This window comes from Bombina bombina, chromosome 6 (genome assembly GCF_027579735.1).
Source record: "Bombina bombina isolate aBomBom1 chromosome 6, aBomBom1.pri, whole genome shotgun sequence".
Lineage (NCBI taxonomy): Eukaryota > Metazoa > Chordata > Amphibia > Anura > Bombinatoridae > Bombina > Bombina bombina.
In genome coordinates, this window is record NC_069504.1 from 122,791,656 (window position 1) to 122,818,036 (window position 26,381).

At 43.3% G+C, this 26,381-nt stretch overlaps 1 protein-coding gene across 4 annotated transcripts in view; it reads left to right on the forward strand.

The window, feature by feature from the left end:
• KIF21A (kinesin family member 21A) overlaps positions 1-26,381 on the forward strand; it is a 537,130-nt gene that overhangs the window by 198,947 nt on the left and 311,802 nt on the right. For all 4 annotated transcript variants that reach the window (XM_053716595.1, XM_053716597.1, XM_053716596.1 and 1 more), the window contains exons 5-6: positions 24,413-24,547; positions 25,224-25,391. In XM_053716595.1, coding sequence (XP_053572570.1) covers positions 24,413-24,547; positions 25,224-25,391 — 303 coding nt within the window. The remainder of the gene's footprint in view (positions 1-24,412; positions 24,548-25,223; positions 25,392-26,381) is intronic.

Genomic DNA, 26,381 nt, shown 5'->3' on the forward strand with positions numbered 1-26,381 from the left:
CCTTGTTTGTTGTTTATTCTGGTAAAAGGAGAGGTCAAAAAGCGACTTCTACCTCTCTTTCCTTTTGGCTTAAAAGCATTATCCGATTGGCTTATGAGACTGCCGGACGGCAGCCTCCTGAAAGAATCACAGCTCACTCCACTAGGGCTGTGGCTTCCACATGGGCCTTCAAGAATGAGGCTTCTGTTGACCAGATATGTAAGGCAGCGACTTGGTCTTCACTGCACACTTTTGCCAAATTTTACAAATTTGATACTTTTGCTTCTTCGGAGGCTATTTTTGGGAGAAAGGTTTTGCAAGCCGTGGTGCCTTCCATTTAGGTGACCTGATTTGCTCCCTCCCTTCATCCGTGTCCTAAAGCTTTGGTATTGGTTCCCACAAGTAAGGATGATGCCGTGGACCGGACACACCAATGTTGGAGAAAACAGAATTTATGCTTACCTGATAAATTACTTTCTCAAACGGTGTGTCCGGTCCACGGCCCGCCCTGGTTTTTTAATCAGGTCTAATGAATTATTTTCTCTAACTACAGTCACCACGGTATCATATGGTTTCTCCTATATATATTTCCTCCTGTCTGTCGGTCGAATGACTGGGGTGGGCGGAGCCTAGGAGGGATCATGTGACCAGCTTTGCTGGGACTCTTTGCCATTTCCTGTTGGGGAAGAGAATATCCCACAAGTAAGGATGACGCCGTGGACCGGACACACCGTTGGAGAAAGTAATTTATCAGGTAAGCATAAATTCTGTTTTTAAACAGTATTATGCTATGTGCCGTGTTTGTTTCTTCTACATAATACGTTGGAGTTATCAAAGAAACATAGAGCGGTTGCTGACAACAACATTGGAGAACCCGGGAAGTGGAGAGAATTGAATTAAACTACGCTCTGTGGCTCCAACTGACAAACAGAAAATCTATCCAGGACAACGCACAGGATCACAAGCTTGCTACTGGAGGATCAGTGCTGGGGCCTGGCACATCAACAACGCCCGTTCCTTACCTCATATGATTGAGGTCACCCATTGTGAGTAGCCTGTGAAACCATTTTGGGATTGCTGTAATTTTATGTTTGCAAGACTGAACGTTCATTTTTGAAGATAGAACACCCTTGCTTATTTAAGACTCGATCAACATATTTGGGAACTAAATATTCTCTCTTCATTATCCACCGCAATATTGAAACTAGTTGTTAACATTTAATTAGACGGGTCATTTCCTATCTAGTGTATATATACATTGTAGCGATGTGCACTTTTTAGGAATTATTGTTAAATACATTCACGCAATTACTTTTGTTACATTAGGTGTACTGAAACAGTACACTATATATTGTGAGATCAGCGCTGTGAAGTGAACAACTCTTTGTTTTGCTCATATTAACACTGTCTGTTCACCTGTAAGGGTAGTGTGACCATACTGCTCCGTTCACTCCAGCAGCTTATCTCGTTTAGGTGGTAACATATTCTTTGCGCCTCCAGTGTGGCCTATACCTAGGTATAGCTCACATCACGAAAACCCTTTTCTTCTGAAAAAAAAAAATAAAAATAAATATATATATATATATATATATATATATATACACACACTTTAAAATGCTATACAGGGTCACAGTGTGGCTCCTTTATACCTCAATAGGATCAAGGGTTAATATCTCCTTCATGCAGATTATTTGAACAGCTTAGGGATTTATATCTGCTTAAAGTGAGAGTTTTTTGGGCTCATAGACTGTGTTTTTTGGCTTGGAACAAACAGGTTTCACTTTCGTTTTTGAAGTGCTGCGCAACTCATAATAGCTTACCACCCTTTTTCATAGCAGGGGAAGTCCTGTCTAACGCACCCCATGACCGGGTGCGGTGTCTTTAATTTCCTAAGATCCTGCTGCAGACATCATTCCTGAGGAGAGCATTTTCACTGTTAGCTGTCTGGGTCTAGGAGGTGGTGAGTGCCCCAGCCATTGGGAGTATTAAGGTGCCGTTTTTATTTAAATAAAAGTGTTTCTTTTTGTTTGTCCTTCTGTGGGTATATACAAAGCTATGGAGGACTCTGATACTACATTAGAAGGTTCTGCTCCTTCTGTACTGATTAATTATTCCTGTTTATATTGTGAGGAGGCTGTGGTTTGCCCGCCTGCTCAATTTTGTTCCATTTGCCTAAACACTGTTATAAAGTCTAAGAAGGGAGACAAGCCTGCTAATACTCATAGCGCTATTAGCCCTTCTGAGCCGTCTACTTCTCAGGAATCTGGGTCCCGAGAAATTACTACCCTTTCTACATTACCCACTCCCCCAGAAGCAGAACTTTTTTTCACTTTCTGCGATGAGATTTTTTTTAGTTAAAAATTTTCTGCAGGTCATTTTGAAATAGAAATCACTTCACTATGGTCTCTTCATGCATACCCCCCTGCATGTCAATATCACCCTGGTCTCTTCATGCATACCCCCCTGCATATCAATATCACCCTGGTCTCTTCATGCATACCCCCCTGCATATCAATATCACCATGGTCTCTTCATGCATACCCCCTTCATATCAATATCACCCTGGTCTCTTCATGCATACCCCCTGCATATCAATATCACCCTGGTCTCTTCATGCATACTCCCCTTCATATCAATATCACCCTGGTCTCTTCATGCATACCCCCCTGCATATCAATATCACCATGGTCTCTTCATGCATACTCCCCTTCATATCAATATCACCATGGTCTCTTCATGCATACTCCCCTTCATATCAATATCACCATGGTCTCTTCATGCATACCCCCCTGCATATCAATATCACCATGGTCTCTTCATGCATACCCCCCTGCATATCAATATCACCCTGGTCTCTTCATGCATACCCCCCTGCATATCAATATCACCCTGGTCTCTTCATGCATACCCCCTTCATATCAATATCACCATGGTCTCTTCATGCATACCCCCTTCATATCAATATCACCATGGTCTCTTCATGCATACCCCCCTTCATATCAATATCACCCTGGTCTCTTCATGCATACCCCCTTCATATCAATATCACCATGGTCTCTTCATGCATACCCCCTTCATATCAATATCACCCTGGTCTCTTCATGCATACCCCCCTGCATATCAATATCACCATGGTCTCTTCATGCATACCCCCCTGCATATCAATATCACCCTGGTCTCTTCATGCATACCCCCCTGCATATCAATATCACCATGGTCTCTTCATGCATACCCCCCTGCATATCAATATCACTATGGTCTCTTCATGCATACCCCCCTGCATATCAATATCACCCTGGTCTCTTCATGCATACCCCCCTGCATATCAATATCACCATGGTCTCTTCATGCATACCCCCCTGCATATCAATATCACCATGGTCTCTTCATGCATACCCCCCTGCATATCAATATCACCATGGTCTCTTCATGCATACCCCCCTGCATATCAATATCACCATGGTCTCTTCATGCATACCCCCCTGCATATCAATATCACCATGGTCTCTTCATGCATACCCCCTTCATATCAATATCACCCTGGTCTCTTCATGCATACCCTCCTGCATATCAATATCACCATGGTCTCTTCATGCATACCCCCCTGCATATCAATATCACCATCGTCTCTTCATGCATACCCCCTTCATATCAATATCACCCTGGTCTCTTCATGCATACTCCCCTTCATATCAATATCACCCTGGTCTCTTCATGCATACCCCCCCCTGCATATCAATATCACCATGGTCTCTTCATGCATACTCCCCTTCATATCAATATCACCCTGGTCTCTTCATGCATACCCCCCCTCATATCAATATCACCATGGTCTCTTCATACATACCCCCTTCATATCAATATCACTATGGTCTCTTCATGCATACTCCCCTTCATATCAATATCACCCTGGTCTCTTCATGCATACCCCCCTGCATATCAATATCACCATGGTCTCTTCATGCATACCCCCCTGCATATCAATATCACCATGGTCTCTTCATGCATACCCCCCTGCATATCAATATCACCATGGTCTCTTCATGCATACCCCCTTCATATCAATATCACCCTGGTCTCTTCATGCATACTCCCCTTCATATCAATATCACCCTGGTCTCTTCATGCATACCCCCCTGCATATCAATATCACCCTGGTCTCTTCATGCATACTCCCCTTCATATCAATATCACCCTGGTCTCTTCATGCATACCCCCCCCTGCATATCAATATCACCCTGGTCTCTTCATGCGTACCCCCCTGCATATCAATATCACCCTGGTCTCTTCATGCATACCCCCTGCATATCAATATCACCCTGGTCTACTCTCTTCATGCATACCCCCCTGCATATCAATATCACCCTGGTCTACTCTCTTCATGCATACCCCCCTAATATACCAGTGTTATACTTAACAATAATATAACTAAACTGCAATTTAAATATAGTCTGTTTCCGTTGATGCTTTGCTCTGACTTTGGCATCATTTCATTATAGTTGTATCATGTATGTTTTAACCTTTACAAACAGCCCCAGGGGGTATATAATACATCTGCTGCCTGTGACTTTATATGGTTTATGATATCACACAGAAAACATAGCACTCCAGTGTCGCGCTATGGAGGGAGGGGCGAGTGTCAGTGTGCAGGAGCAGAACACCAGTACGTGAGAGACATTTACAGATCCCCCCCAGCTGCCTTTTCTGCAAACACTTGTAACCCTTCTCCTCCCCGGCTCAAAGTGTTAATAGCACCGCAAAGGGAAAAAAGTGTTATCCCTGCTGCGGTCTGCTTGTGAAGACTGTTAGATTAAAAGTGATGTGTGTGGGCGGAGTTTTGGGAATGCCGATTCCCACTTTTGATAATTAATCACAATTGCCAGATTAGACTAGACACACAACCAACCGGTATTAGCTTTCACAGTAGTGTTGTAAAAAAAAGAACATGAAGGCTGAAGCTAGCACTGCTTAAAACTGAGGCGGTCCCCACCTCTCTACTTAAGCCCGCACCCAGACTGTAAACATTTTTTTGTGAATGTGAGCGTAGCCTTCATGTTCTTTTTTTTACAACACTACTGTGAAAGCTTATACCGGTTGGTTGTGTGTCTAGTCTAATCTGGCAATTGTGATTAATTATCAAAAGTGGGAATCGGCATTCCCAAAACTCCGCCCACACACATCACTTTTAATCTAACAGTCTTCACAAGCAGACCGCAGCAGGGATAACACTTTTTTTCCCTTTGCGGTGCTATTAACACTTTGAGCCGGGGAGGAGAAGGTTTACAAGTGTTTGCAGAAAAGGCAGCTGGGGGGGATCTGTAAATGTCTCTCACGTACTGGTGTTCTGCTCCTGCACACTGACACTCGCCCCTCCCTCCATAGCGCGACACTGGAGTGCTATGTTTTCTGTGTGATATCATAAACCATATAAAGTCACAGGCAGCAGATGTATTATATACCCCTGGGGCTGTTTGTAAAGGTTAAAACATACAAACAGCCCCAGGGGGTATATAATACATCTGCTGCCTGTGACTTTATATGCTTTATGATACCACACAGAAAACATAGCACTCCAGTGTCGCGCTATGGACAACCGCTGTATTGTAACCCTTCTCCTCCCCGCTCAAAGTGTTAATAGCACCGCACAGGGAAAAAAAGTGTTATCCCTGCTGCGGTCTGCTTGTGAAGACTGTTAGATTAAAATTAATGTGTGTGGGCGGAGTTTTGGGAATGCCGATTCCCACTTTTGATAATCAATCACAATTGCCAGATTAGACAAGACACACAACCAACCGGTATAAGCTTTCACAGTAGTGTTGTAAAAAAAAGAACATGAAGGCTGCGCTCACATTTACAAAAAAATGTTTACAGCCTGGGTGCGGGCTTCAGTAGAGAGTGGGGACCGCCTCAATTTTAAACAGTGCTAGCTTCAGCCTTCATGTTCTTTTTTTTACAACACTACTGTGAAAGCTAATACCGGTTGGTTGTGTGTCTAGTCTAATTTGGCAATTGTGATTAATTATCAAAAGTGGGAAACGGCAATTCCCAAAACTCCGTCCACACACATCACTTTTAATCTAACAGTCTTCACAAGCAGACCGCAGCAGGGATAACACTTTTTTTCCCTGTGCGGTGCTATTAACACTTTGAGCCGGGGAGGAGAAGGGTTACACTACAAGGGTTTTTCTGCTATTATTAACGCGCATCCCTGGCTGCACACTTACCTCAGTCGCAGAAGCAGTTCTGGCGGCTAAAGTAACAAATTTAAGTTATAAGCAAAGCATCTAATAAAATGTATCAATTTCATGAGCAGCAGCCAATAATGTGAAAGTAAAAATGTGCCGGTTGCTATGCGCAATAATAATAATAAAAAAAAAAAAAAAAAGCTGTTGAAGAAAATGATGTGCTTAACAGAACTGGCCATTCTTTCTGCAGGCAGGCTCCACTTTCTGCGATATTATCGCAGATCGCACTATGTTCTGCCTTGGGGCCCACTCCACATGCAGTTCCCCACGGCTCAACTAATCCTTCATCTGGAGAGGGCCTTTTTCTAGCGGATTTTACCGCGTAGTTACAATCAGTGGTGTCTGCGGCCCTGTGTGCCTTACCTCGCGCTAACAAACGCAAGATAAGGGTTAAACATAGTTCTCCTGACCTAGAGTTATCTAAATATCCGTCGGATTTAGCTACTATATCAAAGCTATCCGAGGTTGAGTTAACCTCTGTAGCTTCAGAGGGTGAACTTTCTGAGTCAGAGACTTCAGTTTCTAAACCTCCTTCAGCGGAGGAACCCTCCTTTAGATTTGAAATCTACGTTTTTTATTAAAGGAGGTTCTGTCGACACTAGAGGTTCCAGAGGCTAAACTTCCTAAGGAACCTAAGATCCCTAAATTAGACAGGGTTTATGAGCAAAGGAAGGACCCTCTGACTTTTCCTGTGCCAGTTAAGATGGCGAACATTATTAGTAACGAATGGTAAACAGTAGGAACTTCTTTTTCCCCCTCTCGTCTTCTTTTAATATTGTATTCCCGCTCCCCGACTCTCAATTAGATTTGTGGGGCTCCATCCCTAAGGTGGTGCTATTTCTTTTTCAAGATACAATGAGTCCATGGATTTCATCCTTACTTGTGGGATTACGCCTCCTGGTCAGCAGGAGGAGGCAAAGAGCTCCACAGCAGAGCTGTATAAATAGCTCCTCCCTTCCCTCCCAACCCAGTCATTCTCTTTGCCTGTGTTAGTGATACTAAGAGTTCGGGATTTTCCGTCTTAGCACGAGGAGCCTTATGTTTGAAATCTTGGTCTGTGGCCGTGTCATATACGATCTAAGGTTTAGGCTATTCCTTCCCAAGGGGAGGACCCTGTTCGGGCCTAAGAGTCATTTCCTCCATCGGGATCAGAGATCCAATTAGAGGGGGCGACAGAGTAATTTCCGTGCCTTTCGAAATTTTCAGGGTACCCCCCTTCCCTTTTCCTTTTCTCCTAAGGAAGGTAATATACGCATACCAAATCTACCTGGAGCACACCAGTCTTGGAACAAGGAAATCCAAGAAGCCGGCTGCTGCTCCCTAGTTGTCATGAAGGGTTGGCCTCCGATTCGGGACGGGATCTAGTAGGGGGTAGACTCTTTTTTTCATCCAGGCTTGGATAGGAGATGTTCAGGATCCCTGGGAAATAGCGTCTCAGGGATACAAGCTGGAATTCGAAAATTCTTCCTCTAGAGGAAGGTTGTTTCTTTTTCGATTATCTGTAGACCAGATAAGAGAGAGGCGTCCTTACGCTTTTTAACTCCTTCATGGGAGTACTTTGTTCCGTTCCAATTAGGGAACAGGGACAGTGGTTTATTGACATCTGTTCGTGGTTCCCAAAAAAGGAGGGAACTTTCGGACCTATCTTATATCTCAAGAGTCTGAAGGATGCATATATCATGTTCCTATCCACAGAGATCGTTACAAGTTCCTGAGGTTTGCCTTTCTAGACAAACATTTTCAGTTCGTGGCTCTGCCTTCGGTCTGGCCACGACACCCTGTATTTTCACATAGGTTCTGTGGGCTCTGTTGGCGGTTCTAAGACCACGGGGCATTGCAGTGACATCTTATCTGAATGATAATCTGATCCAGGTGTCGTTTTCTCAGCCGGCAATGTTTCATACCAACATTGCTCTATCCTTCCTGAGGGTTCTTGGGTGGATGGTAATTCTGGAAGAGAGTTTGCTAGTTCCACAGTCTACCTTTATTGGGAACTCTAATCTACTCTCTATCCATGAAAATCTTTTTGACGGGGTTGAGAAGATTACAGATTCTGAATACCTGCCGAGCCCTTCAGACCACTGCTCGTCCGTTAGTCTCTCAGTGCCTGGAGGTAATTGAATGGATGGTAGCGGCGATGAACATCTTTCCGTTTGCTCGGGTTCATCTCAGGCCTCAGCTATTGAATATGCTCAGACAGTGGAATGGAGATTATTCAAATTTGTCTTCGCACAGAAAGCTATATCGGAATACAAGGGGCTCACTTCTATGGTGGTTGTCGCTGGATCATCTATCCCAAGGGACATGATTCCGCCAGCCTGGTAGGATGGGGAGCTGTCTGGAACTCCCTGAGGGCCTAGGGTGTATGGATCGCTCCTTCCCATCTATATCCTAAATTGGAGAGCACTATTCAATGCGCTTCTTGCTTGGCTTCAGTTGGCTTCGGCTACTTTTTTCAGATTCCAGTCTGATAACATTTCGACTGTGGCTTGCATCTATCTTCAAGGGGGACAAGGAGTTCCTTGGCGATGACTGAAGTAATCAAGATAATTAAGTGGGCGGAATCTCGCTCTTGTTGTCTGTCGGCGATCCACATCCCAGGGGTGGAAACTGGGAGGCGGATTTTCTGAGCAGATAGACATTTCATCCCGGAGAATGGGGACTTCAGAATGCCAAGCTTCCGAGATATGGGTCCAGGGCCAGGGATCCCCCGGCGAGCGGATGGATGCCTTGGCAGTACCTTGGTCTTTCAGACTAGCTTATGTGTTTCTTCCATTTGCTCTACTTCTCCTGGTGATTGTTCGAGTTAAATGGGAGAGGGCTTCGGTGATCCTCTTCGCTCCTGCGTGGTCTCGCAGGACTTGGTATGCAGATCTGGTGGACATGTCATTTCGCCACCGTGGAAGCTTCCATTGGGGAAGGATCTTTTCATTCAGGGACCCTTCCATCATCGGTATCTAGTTTCTCTGCAGCTAACTGCTTGGAGATTGCACGCTTACCTTTAGCTAAGCGAGGGTTTTCTGATTCGGTCTGATTCGATCATAGATACTTTGATCCAGGCACGTCAGCCTGTTACTAGAATGATTTACCATAAATATGGCATAAATATATTTTTTGGTGCAAATCCTAGGCCTGCTCATGGAGTAGGGTTAGGATTCCCTGGATTTTGTATTTTCTCCAAGTATGTTTGGAGATAGGGTTGTAGGCAAGTTCCTTATAGGGACAGATTTCTGTCTTATCTATTTTATTTCATGAGTGTCTGGCAGAGGTTTCAATCTTTTTCTCGGGCTCTGACTAGGGTCAGGCCTGGGTTTAGATCAATTGCTCCTCCTTGGAGTTTGAATTTAGTTCTTAGAGTTATTCAAGGGGTTCCGTTTGGACCTATGCATTTCATAGATGTTAAGTTATTATCTTGGAAAGTTTTGTTTTTTTGGTATTTCTTCTGCTCGCAGAGTATCCGAGTTTTCGGCTTACAATGTGAATCTCCTTATCTTGTTTTTATTTCAGATAAGGTAGTGTTACGTGCCAAATCTGTTTTTTTTCCAATATCTATATTAATCAGGAAATTGTTGTTCCTTCCTTGTGTCCTAATCCTCCTTCTAAGAAGGAGCGTCTCTTACATAATTTGGACATAGTCCATGCGTTGAAGTTCTACTTGCAAGCGATTAAAGACTTTCTTCAGTCTTCTTTTCTGTTTGGCTGCGGAGTATCTTCCGCGTTGCATATATGACTGCTGGTCAGCAGCCTCCTGTAAGAGTTACGGCTCCTTCCACTAGGGCTGTTGCTTCCTCATGGACATTCCGAAATGAGGTTTCTGTAGAACAGTTTTGCAAGGTTGCTATTCTTTTTCCAGATTTTTCAAATTTTATACCTTTACCTCAAATGAGGCTGTTTTTGGGAGACAAGTTCTTCAAGCAGTGGTGCCTTCCGGTTTCCTGTCTTGTCCCTCCCGTTTCATCCGTGTACTATAGCTTTGGTATTGTATCCCACAAGTAAGGATGAAATCCGTGGACTCATCGTATCTTGAAAAAGAAAAGGGAATTTATTATTACCTGATAAATTTATTTCTTTTTCGATACGATGAGTCCACGGCCCGCCCTGTTCTATGAGACAGGTTATTATCTTTTTGTTAAATTTCAGACACCTCTGCTCCTTGGCTTTTCCTTTCTCTTCCTAACTTCGGTCGAATGACTGGGTTGGGAGGGAAGGGAGGAGCTATTTATACAGCTCTGCTGTGGAGCTCTTTGCCTCCCCCTGCTGACCAGGAGGCGTAATCCCACAAGTAAGGATGAAATCCGTGGACTCATCGTATCGAAAAAGAAATAAATTTATCAGGTAAGAATAAATTTCCTTTTCTACGCTGGCTAAGCATACTACTATCCCTCTGGAGAATAGTTCTTCTTTTAGAGAGCCTATGGATAAGAAAATGGATACTTTTCTGAGGTAGATGTTTCAACATACAGGGTTTTTATTTCAACTGGCGGCAGCTGGAGCCACGGTTGCTGGAGCAGCTACCTAGTGGTGCGTCACTCTGTTGGAGCTTGAGGTGGAGACTCCCCTCGAGGATATTCAGGAGAGAATTAAAGCACTGAGAATTGCTAACTCCTTCATCTGTGATGCGAATATGCAGATTTATTCGCATAAATGCAAAGGCTGCTGTCTTTGCGGTTCTAGCCCACCGGGCTCTCTGGTTGAAGTCTTGGTCTGCGGATATGACTTATAATTCCAGTCTCCTTTCTCTTCCCTTCAAGGGGACAATTTTATTCGGTTTAGGGCTGGACTCCATTATCTCTACGGTTACTGGAGGGAAAGATGCCTTCCTACCACAGTATAAGAAGAATAGGCCTAAGGGACTGTCTAATTTTCGTTCCTTTCGTGCTGACAAGTCACAACGATAGCTGTCCTCTTCCAAGTCCGAGCAGCCCAAGAGTATTTGGAAGCCGCCTCATTCCTGGAATAAGTCCAAACAGACTAAGAAGCCCGCCAAGAACAAATCGTCATGAATTGGCGGCCCCCGATATGGGATTGGATTTAGTAGGGTGCAGACTGTCTCTTTTTTCAGACGCTTGGTTCCAGGATGTACAGGACCCTTTGGTCCTGAAAGTTGTATCTCAAGAATACAGAATAGGATTCAAGTCTCATCCGCCCAGGGGCAGATTCCTACTTTCCAGTCTGTCTACAAGACCAGAAAAGAGGGCTGCCTTCTTAGGTTGCGTATGGGATCTCTCCTCTCTAGGAGTAATTGTCCTAGTACCTACAGCAGAAAGAGGTTTGGGGTTTTATTCAAACCTTTTTGTGGTTCCAAAGAAGGAGGGAACTTTTTGTCCAATTCTGGACCTAAAGTGCCTAAACAAGTTTCTAAATGTGTTCCCTCTTTCAAGATAGAGACAATACGGTCAATCCTTCCTCTGGTTGAGGAAGGACAGTTTATACATACCTACACGTCCTGATTCACAGGGAACATTTTCAGTTCCTGAGGTATGCTTTTCTGGACCAGCACTTCCAGTTCATAGCTCTTCTGTTTGGCCGAGCTACTGCTCCAAGGATATTTACAAAGGTATTGCAGTAGCACCTTACCTGGACGATATCTTGGACGATATCTTGGTACAGGCACCATCTTTTCGTCTAGCAGAAGAACATTCGGAGTCCCTTCTCAAACTTCTTCGGTCACATGGATGGAAGATAAACTTGGAAAATAATTCTCTTACTCTAGTACAAGGGTGAATTTTCTGGGAATTAAAATAGACTCCATATCCATGAGAATATTCCTCAGATATCAGAGATGTTGCAAGCTAACTTCTGTATGTCTTGCCCTCCAGGCCTCCTCAAGACCCTCAGTGGCTCAGTGTATGGAGGTTATTGGACTCATGGTGTCCGGTATGGACATCATTCCCTTTGCCAGATTCCATCTCAGACCCTTACAACTATGCATGCTGAGACAATGGAACGGCGACCATTCAGATCTGTCTTAACAGATCGTGCTGGACAGCCTGTAGAGAGACTTGCTCTCCTGGTGTTTCTGTCCAGATGATCTGTCCCAAGGCACGTGCTTTTTAAGACCGTCCTGTGAGATTGTGACTACGGACGCAAGCCTTTCCAGCTGGGGAGCCGTTTTGGGTGCCAAGAAGGCACAAGGTCTGCGGACTCAGGAGGAGTCCTCCCAATATTTTTTTTGGAACTCCGGGCAATCTTTAATGCCTTCTGGGTTTGTCTCAGCTTATCAGATTCCATTCAGACAATATAACCTTGGTTGCTTATATCAACCATCAGAGGGAACGATTAGTTCCTTGGCGATGAGAGAAGTATCTCAGATATTAGAGTGGGTGGAGACTCACAAATGTACGCTGTCAGCGATTCACATTCCGGGGGTGGACAACTGGGAAGCGGACTTCCTCAGCAGGCAATCCTTTCACCCAGGGGAATGGTCTCTTCATGGAAGCCGGAGATCTCATGGCATCCCACCTCAATACCAAGCTACACAGGTACGAGTCGAGGTCGAGGGATCCTTAGGTGGAACTGATGAGGTTCAGACTCGTATATATTTTCCCTCCATTACCGCTTCTCCCTCTTGTGGTGGCTCGCATCAAGCAGGAGTGAGCATCTGTGATTCTGATTGCTCCGTCTTGGCCGCAAAGGACGTGGTTTGTGGATCTGGTGTGGATCTGGTGGAGATGTCCTCATCTCCTCAGTGGAGGTTACCATGTCGCAGAGATGTGCTGATACAGGGTCCCTTAGTTCATCAAAAACTAAATTCTCTGAGGCTGACTTTGTGGAGATTGAACGCTTAGTCTCAGCCAAGAGAGGGATTTCTGAGAGTGTTATCGACACTCTGGTTCAAGCTCGTAAGCCAGTTACTTGTATCTATCATAAAGTGTGGAGGACTTTCTTGTACTGGTGGGAAAAGCGTGGCTTTTCCTGGCATAAGGTTAAGGTCGCCAGAATTTTTTTTTCCAGGATGGACTGGAAAAGGGTCTATCTGCTAGTTCCCTGAAGGGACAGATATCGGCCCTGTCGGTGTTACTGCACAAAAGATTGGCTGAGCTTCCGGATGTGCAGTCCTTTGTTAAGGCTCTGGCTAGGATCAGACCCGTGTTTAGATCTTGGAGCCTCAATCTTGTTCTTAGTGTTTTGCAGCAGGCTCCGTTTAAGCCTATTCATACTGTTGACATTAAATTGTTATCTTGGAAGGTTCTTTTTTGTTGTTGGCTATTGCCTCTGCACGCAGAGTTTCTGAGATTTCTGCTTTGCAATGTGATCCCTCTTATCTGGTTTTTCATGCTGATAAGGCGGTTTTACGCACTAAACTAGGGTTCCTCCCTAAGGTGGTGTTGAATCGTAACATTAATCAAGAAATTGTTGTTCCTTTCTTGTGTCCTAATCCTTCTTCAGTGAAGGGACATTTGCTTCACAATCTAGATGTGGCTCTTGCCTTGAAGTTCTGTTTTAAGGCTACTAAGGCATTCAGACAATCTTCCTCTTTGTTTGTCATCCATGCGGTGAAGCATAAGGGGCAGAATGCTACTACGACTTCTCTATCTTTCTGGTTGAAACATGTCATCTGCTTAGCTTATGAGACAGCGAGAAGACAGCCTCCTGAGAGGATAACGGCTCATTCCACTAGAGCAGTGGCTTCCTCTTGGGCTTTAAAGAACAAAGCCTCAATAGATCAGATTTGTAAGGCAGCTACCTGGTCTTACTTACACACTTTTTCTAAATTTTACAAGTTTTAATGTGTTTGCTTCGGCTGAAGCAGCTTTCGGGAGAAAAGTTTTGCAGGCTGTGGTCCGCCTCTTTTTTCTGTTCCCTCCCGTTATTCATTCAGTGTCCTCTGGAGCTTGGGTATAGTTTTCCTAACAGTAAGGACTGAAGTTGTGGACTCTCCCTGCCTTATGGAAGGAAAACATAATTTATGCTTACCAGATAAATTCCTTTCCTTCCTGGCAGGGAGAGTCCATGACCCAGCCTGTAATTTTTTTTTTTGATGCGCGGCTCCCTTTTTATATTATTTCTCCTAGCACCTTTTATACCCTGATGTTTCTCCTACTTTTCCTTTTTCCCTCGGCAGAATGACTGGGTCATAGGGTAGTGGGAACAATATTTAAGCCTTTGGCTGGGGTGTCTTTGCTTCCTCCTGGTAGCCAGGTGTAGTATTTCACAACAGTAGGGAATCAAGTTGTGGACTCTCCCTGCCTGGATGGAAAGGAATTTATCTGGTAAGCATAAATTATGCTTTTTTAAAATACTTACCTTTGCGTTATGGTAAACATAATGCTGATCCTCCGCCCGCATCTCCTGCTTTCATTAACATATCGATGACGAATCCGGCTTCCTCCAATTGTTGCGTGCCCCATGAGCTGGACGCCAAAGGGGGCACACAACAAAGAGGATCTGCGTTATGTTTAACATAACTCAAAGGTAATATTTAAAAAAAAAAAATGAGTCTTTTTGTAAACTTTAATTAATTAAAGTGGCCCTGTTTTTAAGATTATTATTTGATACTGGATTTAATTCATTAAAGGTTACAATCACTTTAATACAATATTTACCTCTGTGATTGACTTGTATCTAAAGCTCTGCAGATTGCCCCCTTATCTTGTTTTTTTGACAGACGTTCATTTTAGCCAATCAGTAGCTGACTCATTAATAACTCCACGGGAGGGAGAACAATGTTATCTATATGGCAAACATGACTTAGCACCGCCCGACTGTGAAAAACCGGTAAAAATGCTGTGAGATAAGAGGTGGTTTTAAACGGTTTAGAAATCAGTTTGAGCCTACCTAGTTTTAGCTTTCAAAAAGGAATACCAGGAGAACAACGCACATTTGATGATAAAAATAAATTGGAAAGAGTTTAAAATTGCATGCCCTGTCTGAATCATAAAAGTTTAATCTTGACTAGACTGTCCATTTAACACTAAACCAACTCTAGAAGTTGCATGACAGGCTAGATAATCTTCCTGTAGAGCCCACAGCTTCCTTGTAGGGCTGTCACACAAAGTAATGGACACTGCACAAATGAGGTTTAAAAAAATAAATAAAAGGTAAAACTAATTTAAATGATGAATAATACATATTGCCATGATTTATATTAAAGGGACAGCCTACTCCAGAATTTGTATTGTTTAGAAAGATAGATCATTTCCTTATTACCCATTTCCCAGTTTTGAATAACCAACACGGTTATATTAATATACTTTTTACCTCTGTGATTACCTTGCATTGAAGCCTCTGCAGACTGCCCCCTTATCTCAGTCCTTTGACAGACATGCAGTTTAGCCAATGACTGCAGCAGACCCTTAAATATCTCCACGGGAGTGAGCACAATGTAATCTATGTGGCACACATGAACTAGCTCTGTCTAACTGTGAAAAACTTAAAATGCACTGAGAAAGGAGGCGGTTTTTAACAGTTTAGAAATCAGTTTGAGTCTACCTAGGTTTAGCTTGCAGCAAAGAATACCAAAAGAACAAAGCAAATTTTATGATAAAAGTAAATTGGAAAGTTGTTTAAAATTGCATGGTCTATCTGAATCATGAAAGTTTAATTTTGACTAGACTGTCGCTTTAAGTGTAAGCCACTGCTTAGTGCTTTTTTATTACAACAATGCAAAAGACTGTTTAATATCCCTTTTAAGCTTCTGTTTGTCTGTATGGTGCATAGATGAGAATGATTGATTAAAAAGCAGGACCAAGTAAGGCTGAAAAGACTCAACGTTTTATGTACCAAAATAAAACATATTTTATATATATATATATATATATATATATATATAAAACACGGAAGGGGAATGCACTCTCATACCGGACCGGGTACACATCCCATGACCTTGCAACATGCTCAGCCCTGGGTGCTCGCCGGCACTCACAGGAAGCTGTGCTGTCTCTAGTGTCACAGGCAGTTAACCCCAGACAGGTCTGGGTGCAAGAACCATAGGGAAAATTACAAAACAAATTAATACAACACACAGAGAAAGTCCAGCACTCACAAGCTCTCAGCTAAGATTTAAAAGCAAAAATGGAAAGGTTAGTTACTGCATCTGGCCAAATGGGACAAGCCCAGGTACCACGTCAAGGTCCTTTCCAATACCTGGGACCCTAAAACAGCCACACAATGCAAGCTCTCAAATCCAAACAAACTGGGAACAAGGGAAGGGTGCACAGTCTTATGTAATCACCCTAGACATATACAAAACACGGAAGGGGACTGCACTCTCATACCGGACCGAGTACACATCCCATGACCCTGCAACATGCTCAGCCCTGGGTGCTCACCGGCACTCACAGGAAGCTGTGCTGTCTCCAGAGTCACAGGCAGTTAACCCCAGACAGATCTGGGTGCAAGTATTTTCCCTATGGTTCTTGCAAACAGACCTGTCTGGGGTTAACTGCCTGTGACTCTGGAGACAGCACAGCTTCCTGTGAGTGCCGGTGAGCACCCAGGGCTGAGCATGTTGCAGGGTCATGGGATGTGTACCCGGTCCGGTATGAGAGTGCAGTCCCCCTACCGTGTTTTGTATATGTCTAGGATGATTACATAAGCCTGTGCACCCTTCCCTTGTTCCCAGTTTGTTTGGATTTGAGAGCTTGCATTGTGTGGCTGTTTTAGGGTCCCAGGTATTGGAAAGAAACTTGACGTGGTACCTGGGCTTGTCCCATTTGGCCAGATGCGGTAACTAACCTTTCCATTTTTGCTTTTAAATCTTAGCTGAGAGCTTGTGAGTGCTGGACTTTCTCTGTGTGTTGTATTAATTTGTTTTGTAATTTTTCCCTATGGTTCTTGCACCCAGACCTGTCTGGGGTTAACTGCCTGTGACTCTGGAGACAGCACAGCTTCCTGTGAGTGCCGGTGAGCACCCAGGGCTGAGCGTGTTGCAGGGTCATGGGATGTGTACCCGGTCCGGTATGAGAGTGCAGTCCCCTTCCGTGTTTTGTATATGTCTAGGGTGATTACATAAGCCTGTGCACCCTTCCCTTGTTCCCAGTTTGTTTGGATTTGAGAGCTTGCATTGTGTGGCTGTTTTAGGGTCCCAGGTATTGGAAAGGACCTTGACGTGGTACCTGGGCTTGTCCCATTTGGCCAGATGCGGTAACTAACCTTTACATTTTTGCTTTTAAATCTTAGCTGAGAGCTTGTAAGTGAGTGCTGGACTTTCTCTGTGTGTTATATATATATATATATATATATATATATATATATATATATCAAAAGAGAGAGAACAGCACTCCTGAGATAGAACAAAAGCTAGAATAACTTCCATGAAAGCAAAGACAAAAAGAGGGCGCCTCATAGTGTAATCCTGTCTCATGAAATCGGAAATGCAGTGATAATGAATATGCTTACCAGAAATGCAGGCACCGTTCTGTGACCGGTGCAAATCAGCAGGCTAGCACTTAACAGTGGCTAGTACACTGAAGCCGGTTCCACTGGTAGTATTCACCGCTGTGTTTTGGTGCTGCACGGCTGTTAGCGGTAATAGATAGATTTCTGTATCGGCTATTAAAAGATAAAACGGCTTTATTGTGTCAAAGCAACACGTTTCTCAACCAAAAAACTGGTCGTTTCTTCAGGCAATAAATAGCTTTCGCTTTTTATTGCCTGAAGAAACGACCAGTTTTTTGGTTGAGAAACGCGTTGCTTTGACACAATAAAGTGTTTTTTTCTTTTAATATTGGAAGTTGTCCTCGATTTGATATTATCCTACAGCTGATACAGAAATCTATCTATTACCTCTAACAGCCGTGCAGCACCAAAACACAGCGGTGAATACTACCAGTGGAACTGGCTTCAGTGTACTAGCCACTGTTAAGTGCTAGCCTGCTGATTTGCACCGCTCACAGTAAGGTGCCTGCATTTCTGGTAAGCATATTCATTATCACTGCATTTCCGATTTCATGAGACAGGATTACACTATGAGGCGCCCTCTTTTTGTCTTTGCTTTTTATTAGTCTACCCCACACACCGGGATCAAGAGGAGCTGCCCCAATTAACATCAGTCACAATATTTACCATCCAGGATCCTATATTAGTGATCACCAGAAACATTTGCTACAAACCATTGTCTGGTAAAATTTTCGGACATATCCGAACTGATAATAAATGAACACTGCTCAGCGCGCCTCTTTATTTCCCCTCCTGGGATTTCATTGAGAATAACTTCCATGCCTGTTCATTTTTATTGCAACTCAGGGTGTGCGTTCTTTTAGCACACTATGCCCCTTCACAGAGAAAAAATATCCTGTAGCATATCAGGCTGATCCTGCCCAATGACAGTCCAGCACCGAAAATTCCAGGCAATTCTTCTCTGAACAAGGGAAGCAACAACCCCAGACGATCGTTTCGGCCTTCTGTGGGCCTCGTCAGTGAGGTGCAGCTGTATCTCTCTAAGGGCATGTGTGCACGGGGTCCACGTCTGGATTACCCATTACTCTTAGGGAGACCCAAGAGTAATTTGCATAAATGTCAAAAGAGAGAGAACAGCACTCCTGAGATAGAACAAAAGGCCAAAACGATTGTCTGGGGTTGTTGCTTCCCTTGTTCAGAGAAGAATTGCCTGGTATTTCGGCACTAGACTGTCATTGGGCAGGGTCAGACTGATATGCTACAGGATATTTTTTCTCTGTGAAGGGGCATAGTGTGCTGAAAGAACGCGCACCCTGAGTTGCAATTCAAAATGAACAGGCATGAAAGTTATTCTAGCTTTCTCCAACATAGGTGTGTCCGGTCCACGGCGTCATCCTTACTTGTGGGATATTCTCTTCCCCAACAGGAAATGGCAAAGAGCCCAGCAAAGCTGGTCACATGATCCCTCCTAGGCTCCGCCTACCCCAGTCATTCTCTTTGCCGTTGTACAGGCAACATCTCCACGGAGATGGCTTAGAGTTTTTTAGTGAAAGCAGATACCAGGGACTGTAAAGGGGTTAAAGTTAAAAACGGCTCCGGTTCCGTTATTTTAAGGGTTAAAGCTTCCAAATTTGGTGTGCAATACTTTTAAGGCTTTAAGACACTGTGGTGAAAATTTGGTGAATTTTGAACAATTCCTTCATGTTTTTTCGCAATTGCAGTAATAAAGTGTGTTCAGTTTAAAATTTAAAGTGACAGTAACGGTTTTATTTTAAAACGTTTTTTGTACTTTGTTATCAAGTTTATGCCTGTTTAACATGTCTGAACTACCAGATAGACTGTGTTCTGAATGTGGGGAAGCCAGAATTCCCATTCATTTAAATAAATGTGATTTATGTGACAATGACAATGATGCCCAAGATGATTCCTCAAGTGAGGGGAGTAAGCATGGTACTGCATCATTCCCTCCTTCGTCTACACGAGTCTTGCCCACTCAGGAGGCCCCTAGTACATCTAGCGCGCCAATACTCCTTACTATGCAACAATTAACGGCTGTAATGGATAATTCTGTCAAAAACATTTTAGCCAAAATGAACACTTATCAGCGTAAGCGCGACTGCTCTGTTTTAGATACCGAAGAGCATGACGACGCTGATAATAATGGTTCTGAAGGGCCCCTAACCCAGTCTGATGGGGCCAGGGAGGTTTTGTCTGAGGGAGAAATTACTGATTCAGGGAACATTTCTCAACAAGCTGAACCTGATGTGATTACGTTTAAATTTAAGTTGGAACATCTCCGCATTCTGCTTAAGGAGGTATTATCCACTCTGGATGATTGTGACAAGTTGGTCATCCCAGAGAAACTATGTAAAATGGACAAGTTCCTAGAGGTCCCGGGGCTCCCAGAAGCTTTTCCTATACCCAAGCGGGTGGCGGACATTGTTAATAAAGAATGGGAAAGGCCCGGTATTCCTTTCGTCCCTCCCCCCATATTTAAAAAATTGTTTCCTATGGTCGACCCCAGAAAGGACTTATGGCAGACAGTCCCCAAGGTCGAGGGAGCGGTTTCCACTTTAAACAAACGCACCACTATACCCATAGAGGATAGTTGTGCTTTCAAAGATCCTATGGATAAAAAATTAGAAGGTTTACTTAAAAAGATGTTTGTTCAGCAGGGTTACCTTCTACAACCAATTTCATGCATTGTCCCTGTAGCTACAGCCGCATGTTTCTGGTTCGATGAGCTGATAAGGGCGGTCGATAGTGATTCTCCTCCTTATGAGGAGATTATGGACAGAATCAATGCTCTCAAATTGGCTAATTCTTTCGCCCTAGACGCCACCTTGCAATTGGCTAGGTTAGCGGCTAAGAATTCTGGGTTTGCTATTGTGGCGCGCAGAGCGCTTTGGTTGAAATCTTGGTCAGCTGATGCGTCTTCCAAGAACAAGCTACTTAACATTCCTTTCAAGGGGAAAACGCTATTTGGCCCTGACTTGAAAGAGATTATCTCTGATATCACTGGGGGTAAGGGCCACGCCCTTCCTCAAGATCGGCCTTTCAAGGCAAAAAATAAACCTAATTTTCGTCCCTTTCGTAGAAATGGACCAGCCCAAAGTGCTACGTCCTCTAAGCAAGAGGGTAATACTTCTCAAGCCAAGCCAGCTTGGAGACCAATGCAAGGCTGGAACAAGGGAAAGCAGGCCAAGAAACCTGCCACTGCTACCAAGACAGCATGAAATGTTGGCCCCCGATCCGGGACCGGATCTGGTGGGGGGCAGACTCTCTCTCTTCGCTCAGGCTTGGGCAAGAGATGTTCTGGATCCTTGGGCGCTAGAAATAGTCTCCCAAGGTTATCTTCTGGAATTCAAGGGGCTTCCCCCAAGGGGGAGGCTCCACAGGTCTCAGTTGTCTTCAGACCACATAAAAAGACAGGCATTCTTACATTGTGTAGAAGACCTGTTAAAAATGGGAGTGATTCATCCTGTTCCATTAAGAGAACAAGGGATGGGGTTCTACTCCAATCTGTTCATAGTTCCCAAAAAAGAGGGAACGTTCAGACCAATCTTAGATCTCAAGATCCTAAACAAGTTTCTCAAGGTTCCATCGTTCAAGATGGAAACCATTCGAACTATTCTTCCTTCCATCCAGGAAGGTCAATTCATGACCACAGTGGATTTAAAGGATGCGTATCTACATATTCCTATCCACAAGGAACATCATCGGTTCCTAAGGTTCGCATTCCTGGACAAGCATTACCAGTTCGTGGCGCTTCCTTTCGGATTAGCCACTGCTCCAAGGATTTTCACAAAGGTACTAGGGTCCCTTCTAGCTGTGCTAAGACCAAGGGGCATTGCTGTAGTACCTTACTTGGACGACATTCTGATTCAAGCGTCGTCCCTTCCTCAAGCAAAGGCTCACACGGACATTGTCCTGGCCTTTCTCAGATCTCACGGATGGAAAGTGAACGTGGAAAAGAGTTCTCTATCTCCGTCAACAAGGGTTCCCTTCTTGGGAACAATAATAGACTCCTTAGAAATGAGGATTTTTCTGACAGAGGCCAGAAAAACAAAACTTCTAGACTCTTGTCGGATACTTCATTCCGTTCCTCTTCCTTCCATAGCGCAGTGCATGGAAGTGATCGGTTTGATGGTAGCGGCAATGGACATAGTTCCTTTTGCGCGCATTCATCTAAGACCATTACAACTGTGCATGCTCAGTCAGTGGAATGGGGATTATACAGACTTGTCTCCGAAGATACAAGTAAATCAGAGGACCAGAGACTCACTCCGTTGGTGGCTGTCCCTGGACAACCTGTCACAAGGGATGACATTCCGCAGACCGGAGTGGGTCATCGTCACGACCGACGCCAGTCTGATGGGCTGGGGCGCGGTCTGGGGATCCCTGAAAGCTCAGGGTCTTTGGTCTCGGGAAGAATCTCTTCTACCGATAAATATTCTGGAACTGAGAGCGATATTCAATGCTCTCAAGGCTTGGCCTCAGCTAGCGAGGGCCAAGTTCATACGGTTTCAATCAGACAACATGACAACTGTTGCGTACATCAACCATCAGGGGGGAACAAGGAGTTCCCTAGCGATGGAAGAAGTGACCAAAATCATTCTATGGGCGGAGTCTCACTCCTGCCACCTGTCTGCTATCCACATCCCAGGAGTGGAAAATTGGGAAGCGGATTTTCTGAGTCGTCAGACATTGCATCCGGGGGAGTGGGAACTCCATCCGGAAATCTTTGCCCAAGTCACTCAGCTGTGGGGCATTCCAGACATGGATCTGATGGCCTCTCGTCAGAACTTCAAAGTTCCTTGCTACGGGTCCAGATCCAGGGATCCCAAGGCGGCTCTAGTGGATGCACTAGTAGCACCTTGGACCTTCAAACTAGCTTATGTGTTCCCGCCGTTTCCTCTCATCCCCAGGCTGGTAGCCAGGATCAATCAGGAGAGGGCGTCGGTGATCTTGATAGCTCCTGCGTGGCCACGCAGGACTTGGTATGCAGATCTGGTGAATATGTCATCGGCTCCACCTTGGAAGCTACCTTTGAGACGAGACCTTCTTGTTCAGGGTCCGTTCGAACATCCGAATCTGGTTTCACTCCAGCTGACTGCTTGGAGATTGAACGCTTGATCTTATCGAAGCGAGGGTTCTCAGATTCTGTTATCGATACTCTTGTTCAGGCCAGAAAGCCTGTAACTAGAAAGATTTACCACAAAATTTGGAAAAAATATATCTGTTGGTGTGAATCTAAAGGATTCCCTTGGGACAAGGTTAAGATTCCTAAGATTCTATCCTTCCTTCAAGAAGGATTGGAAAAAGGATTATCTGCTAGTTCCCTGAAGGGACAGATTTCTGCCTTGTCTGTGTTACTTCACAAAAAGCTGGCAGCTGTGCCAGATGTTCAAGCCTTTGTTCAGGCTCTGGTTAGAATTAAGCCTGTTTACAAACCTTTGACTCCTCCTTGGAGTCTCAACTTAGTTCTTTCAGTTCTTCAGGGGGTTCCGTTTGAACCCTTACATTCCGTTGATATTAAGTTATTATCTTGGAAAGTTTTGTTTTTAGTTGCAATTTCTTCTGCTAGAAGAGTTTCAGAATTATCTGTTCTGCAGTGTTCTCCTCCTTATCTGGTGTTCCATGCAGATAAGGTGGTTTTGCGTACTAAACCTGGTTTTCTTCCAAAAGTTGTTTCTAACAAAAACATTAACCAGGAGATTATCGTACCTTCTCTGTGTCCGAAACCAGTTTCAAAGAAGGAACGTTTGTTGCACAATTTGGATGTTGTTCGCGCTCTAAAATTCTATTTAGATGCTACAAAGGATTTTAGACAAACATCTTCCTTGTTTGTTGTTTATTCCGGTAAAAGGAGAGGTCAAAAAGCAACTTCTACCTCTCTCTCCTTTTGGATTAAAAGCATCATCAGATTGGCTTACGAGACTGCCGGACGGCAGCCTCCCGAAAGAATCACGGCTCATTCCACTAGGGCTGTGGCTTCCACATGGGCCTTCAAGAACGAGGCTTCTGTTGATCAGATATGTAGGGCAGCGACTTGGTCTTCACTGCACACTTTTTCCAAATTTTACAAGTTTGATACTTTTGCTTCTTCTGAGGCTATTTTTGGGAGAAAGGTTTTGCAAGCCGTGGTGCCTTCCATTTAGGTGACCTGATTTGCTCCCTCCCTTCATCCGTGTCCTAAAGCTTTGGTATTGGTTCCCACAAGTAAGGATGACGCCGTGGACCGGACACACCTATGTTGGAGAAAACAGAATTTATGTTTACCTGATAAATTACTTTCTCCAACGGTGTGTCCGGCCCACGGCCCGCCCTGGTTTTTTTAATCAGGTCTGATAATTTATTTTCTTTAACTACAGTCACCACGGTACCATATGGTTTCTCCTATGCAAATATTCCTCCTTAACGTCGGTCGAATGACTGGGGTAGGCGGAGCCTAGGAGGGATCATGTGACCAGCTTTGCTGGGCTCTTTGCCATTTCCTGTTGGGGAAGAGAATATCCCACAAGTAAGGATGACGCCGTGGACCGGACACACCGTTGGAGAAAGTAATTTATCAGGTAAACATAAATTCTGTTTTTGTTCTATCTCAGGAGTGCTGTTCTCTCTCTTTTGACACACACATATATATAATTTTTTTTCTGGGGAAGTTCCGTTAAAGTTTATGCATTACTTCTGAGCCCTTTTTATATTCTATATTTGTTTGAAATTATTGTGCAGACACCTCATTGTACTTTTTATTTCTTCTGTGAGGGGTGTGTGTGTGACTTTTTTAAAATGTTTGATACATATGAATTAAATTTTATTTTAGTTTTTTCTTTTCTTTTCTCCAGATGGTACAGTGTTTAAAGTTGGGTGCCTTATCTAGAACTACTGCCAGTACGCAAATGAATGTTCAGAGCTCCCGCTCACATGCCATTTTTACCATCAATTTATGTCAGACTCGTGTTTGTCCAAAAGTTGACCTGGTATGTATTCCACTCGGTGTATATATATGTTGGAGCCTGACTGTAGCCTTTGAGTGTTGAAGGAGTTTGCATGGTCTTTTATTTGCACATTTTTAAAGACACCAAGTCCTACTGAGCATGTGCAAGAATTCATGACTCCTATATGTTTAGGAGTCTGAGTAACCAACAGCTGTCACATGATACAGGGGACAGGGAAATTAAAGGAAATTTCATTGGTAAAAAAAAATATGCTTATTTGAAATTCAAAGTAATTGTTATTGTATAGTTTTTTTTTTTTTAATGTATTTATTGTATGCAATTCTACTGTATGTATTTAATGCTTCATTAAGGGACAACTAGACACAGTAGAAAAGCATAATCAGTAAATAAATAATAAATAGACAATGCAGTAGCACTTAGTTTGAATTTCGCATGAGTAGTAGATTATTTTGACAAATTTCAAAGTTAGTTTTATTTTCCTTCCCTCTGCATCATGTGACAACCATCAACCAATCACAAAATACTTATGCGTATATTCTGTGAATCTTGCACATGCTCAGTAGGAGCTTATGCCTCAAAGTGTGTATATAAGTTGGAGACCGTATGCTCTATCTGAATAATGAAATTTTGACTTTAGTGGTCCTTTAACTACAGTGTACTGTCATTTAAATCTTTAATTTGTTTTGTTATCTTGCAGGACAATGACATTGATAACAGAATAGCATCTGAGTCTAATAAAGGTAATGAATTTGAAACGCTTTCGGCCAAGTTCCATTTTGTTGATCTGGCTGGGTCAGAGAGACTAAAACGTACAGGAGCTACAGGAGAGAGAGCGAAAGAAGGGATTTCAATTAACTGCGGTCTGGTAAGAGTACAGCCTTTTATGTTTCTCCGGATTCTCCCTTACAGTTAGTTAATATTGTCCATTTGTATTTTTAGATTTATATTTAATCTCTGGTTATAGAAGTGTTACTGCCGATGCAAAAAGTAATTTAGTCACAATACCATTTGACAATTATATTATTTATGTCCAGCCATTTTACTTGCAGAAAGAGTGGTTTCTCACATAATGGCAATGTTATAGAAAATGTCTTAGTAATGTGAGTGTTTTATAATGCAGTATTTATGCATTAAAGGGATAGTAAACCCAAACATTTTTCTTTCATGATTCAGATAGAGCATGCAATTTTAAGCAACTTTCTAATTTACTCCTTTTATCAATTTTTATTCTTTCTCTTGGTATCTTGATTTAAAAAGCAGGAATGAAAGCTTTGGAGCCGGCCTATTTTTGGTTCAGTATCCTGGATAGGGCTTGCTGATTGGCTGCTACATTTAGTCATCCAATCAGCAAGCACAACCGAGGTTCTGAACCTAAAATGCGCTGACTCCAAAGCTTTTGTTCCTTCTTTTTAAAATAAAGATACCAAGAGAACGAAGAAAAAATGATAAAAGGAGTAAATTACATATTTGCTTAAAATTGCATGCTCTATCCGAATTATGGAAGAAAAAAATTGGGTTTAGTATCCCTTTAAAATGTTGTTTATTTTTGCCATTTAATGGTTCTACATAGAAACATTAGATCAAGCTAGAGATCTGATGTCCAAATATTCCCCTTAGCAATAATTTGGTTTCTAAATGTTTTGTACAACTGCGATTTCAAGTACAAATCTGATATTTTGCCTGAGAAAGTTGTCAATAATTGTAATAATACTAGACCATTCTTTGTGTAAGACCTAGTTCAGGTTACTTTAAGCTTGATGTGCACACAAATAGATCACACTGGCAGTCTGAGTTCCTCTGCTTTATGATCATATTGGGAGATATTTAGATTGCACGCCTATTTTAGTGCATATTT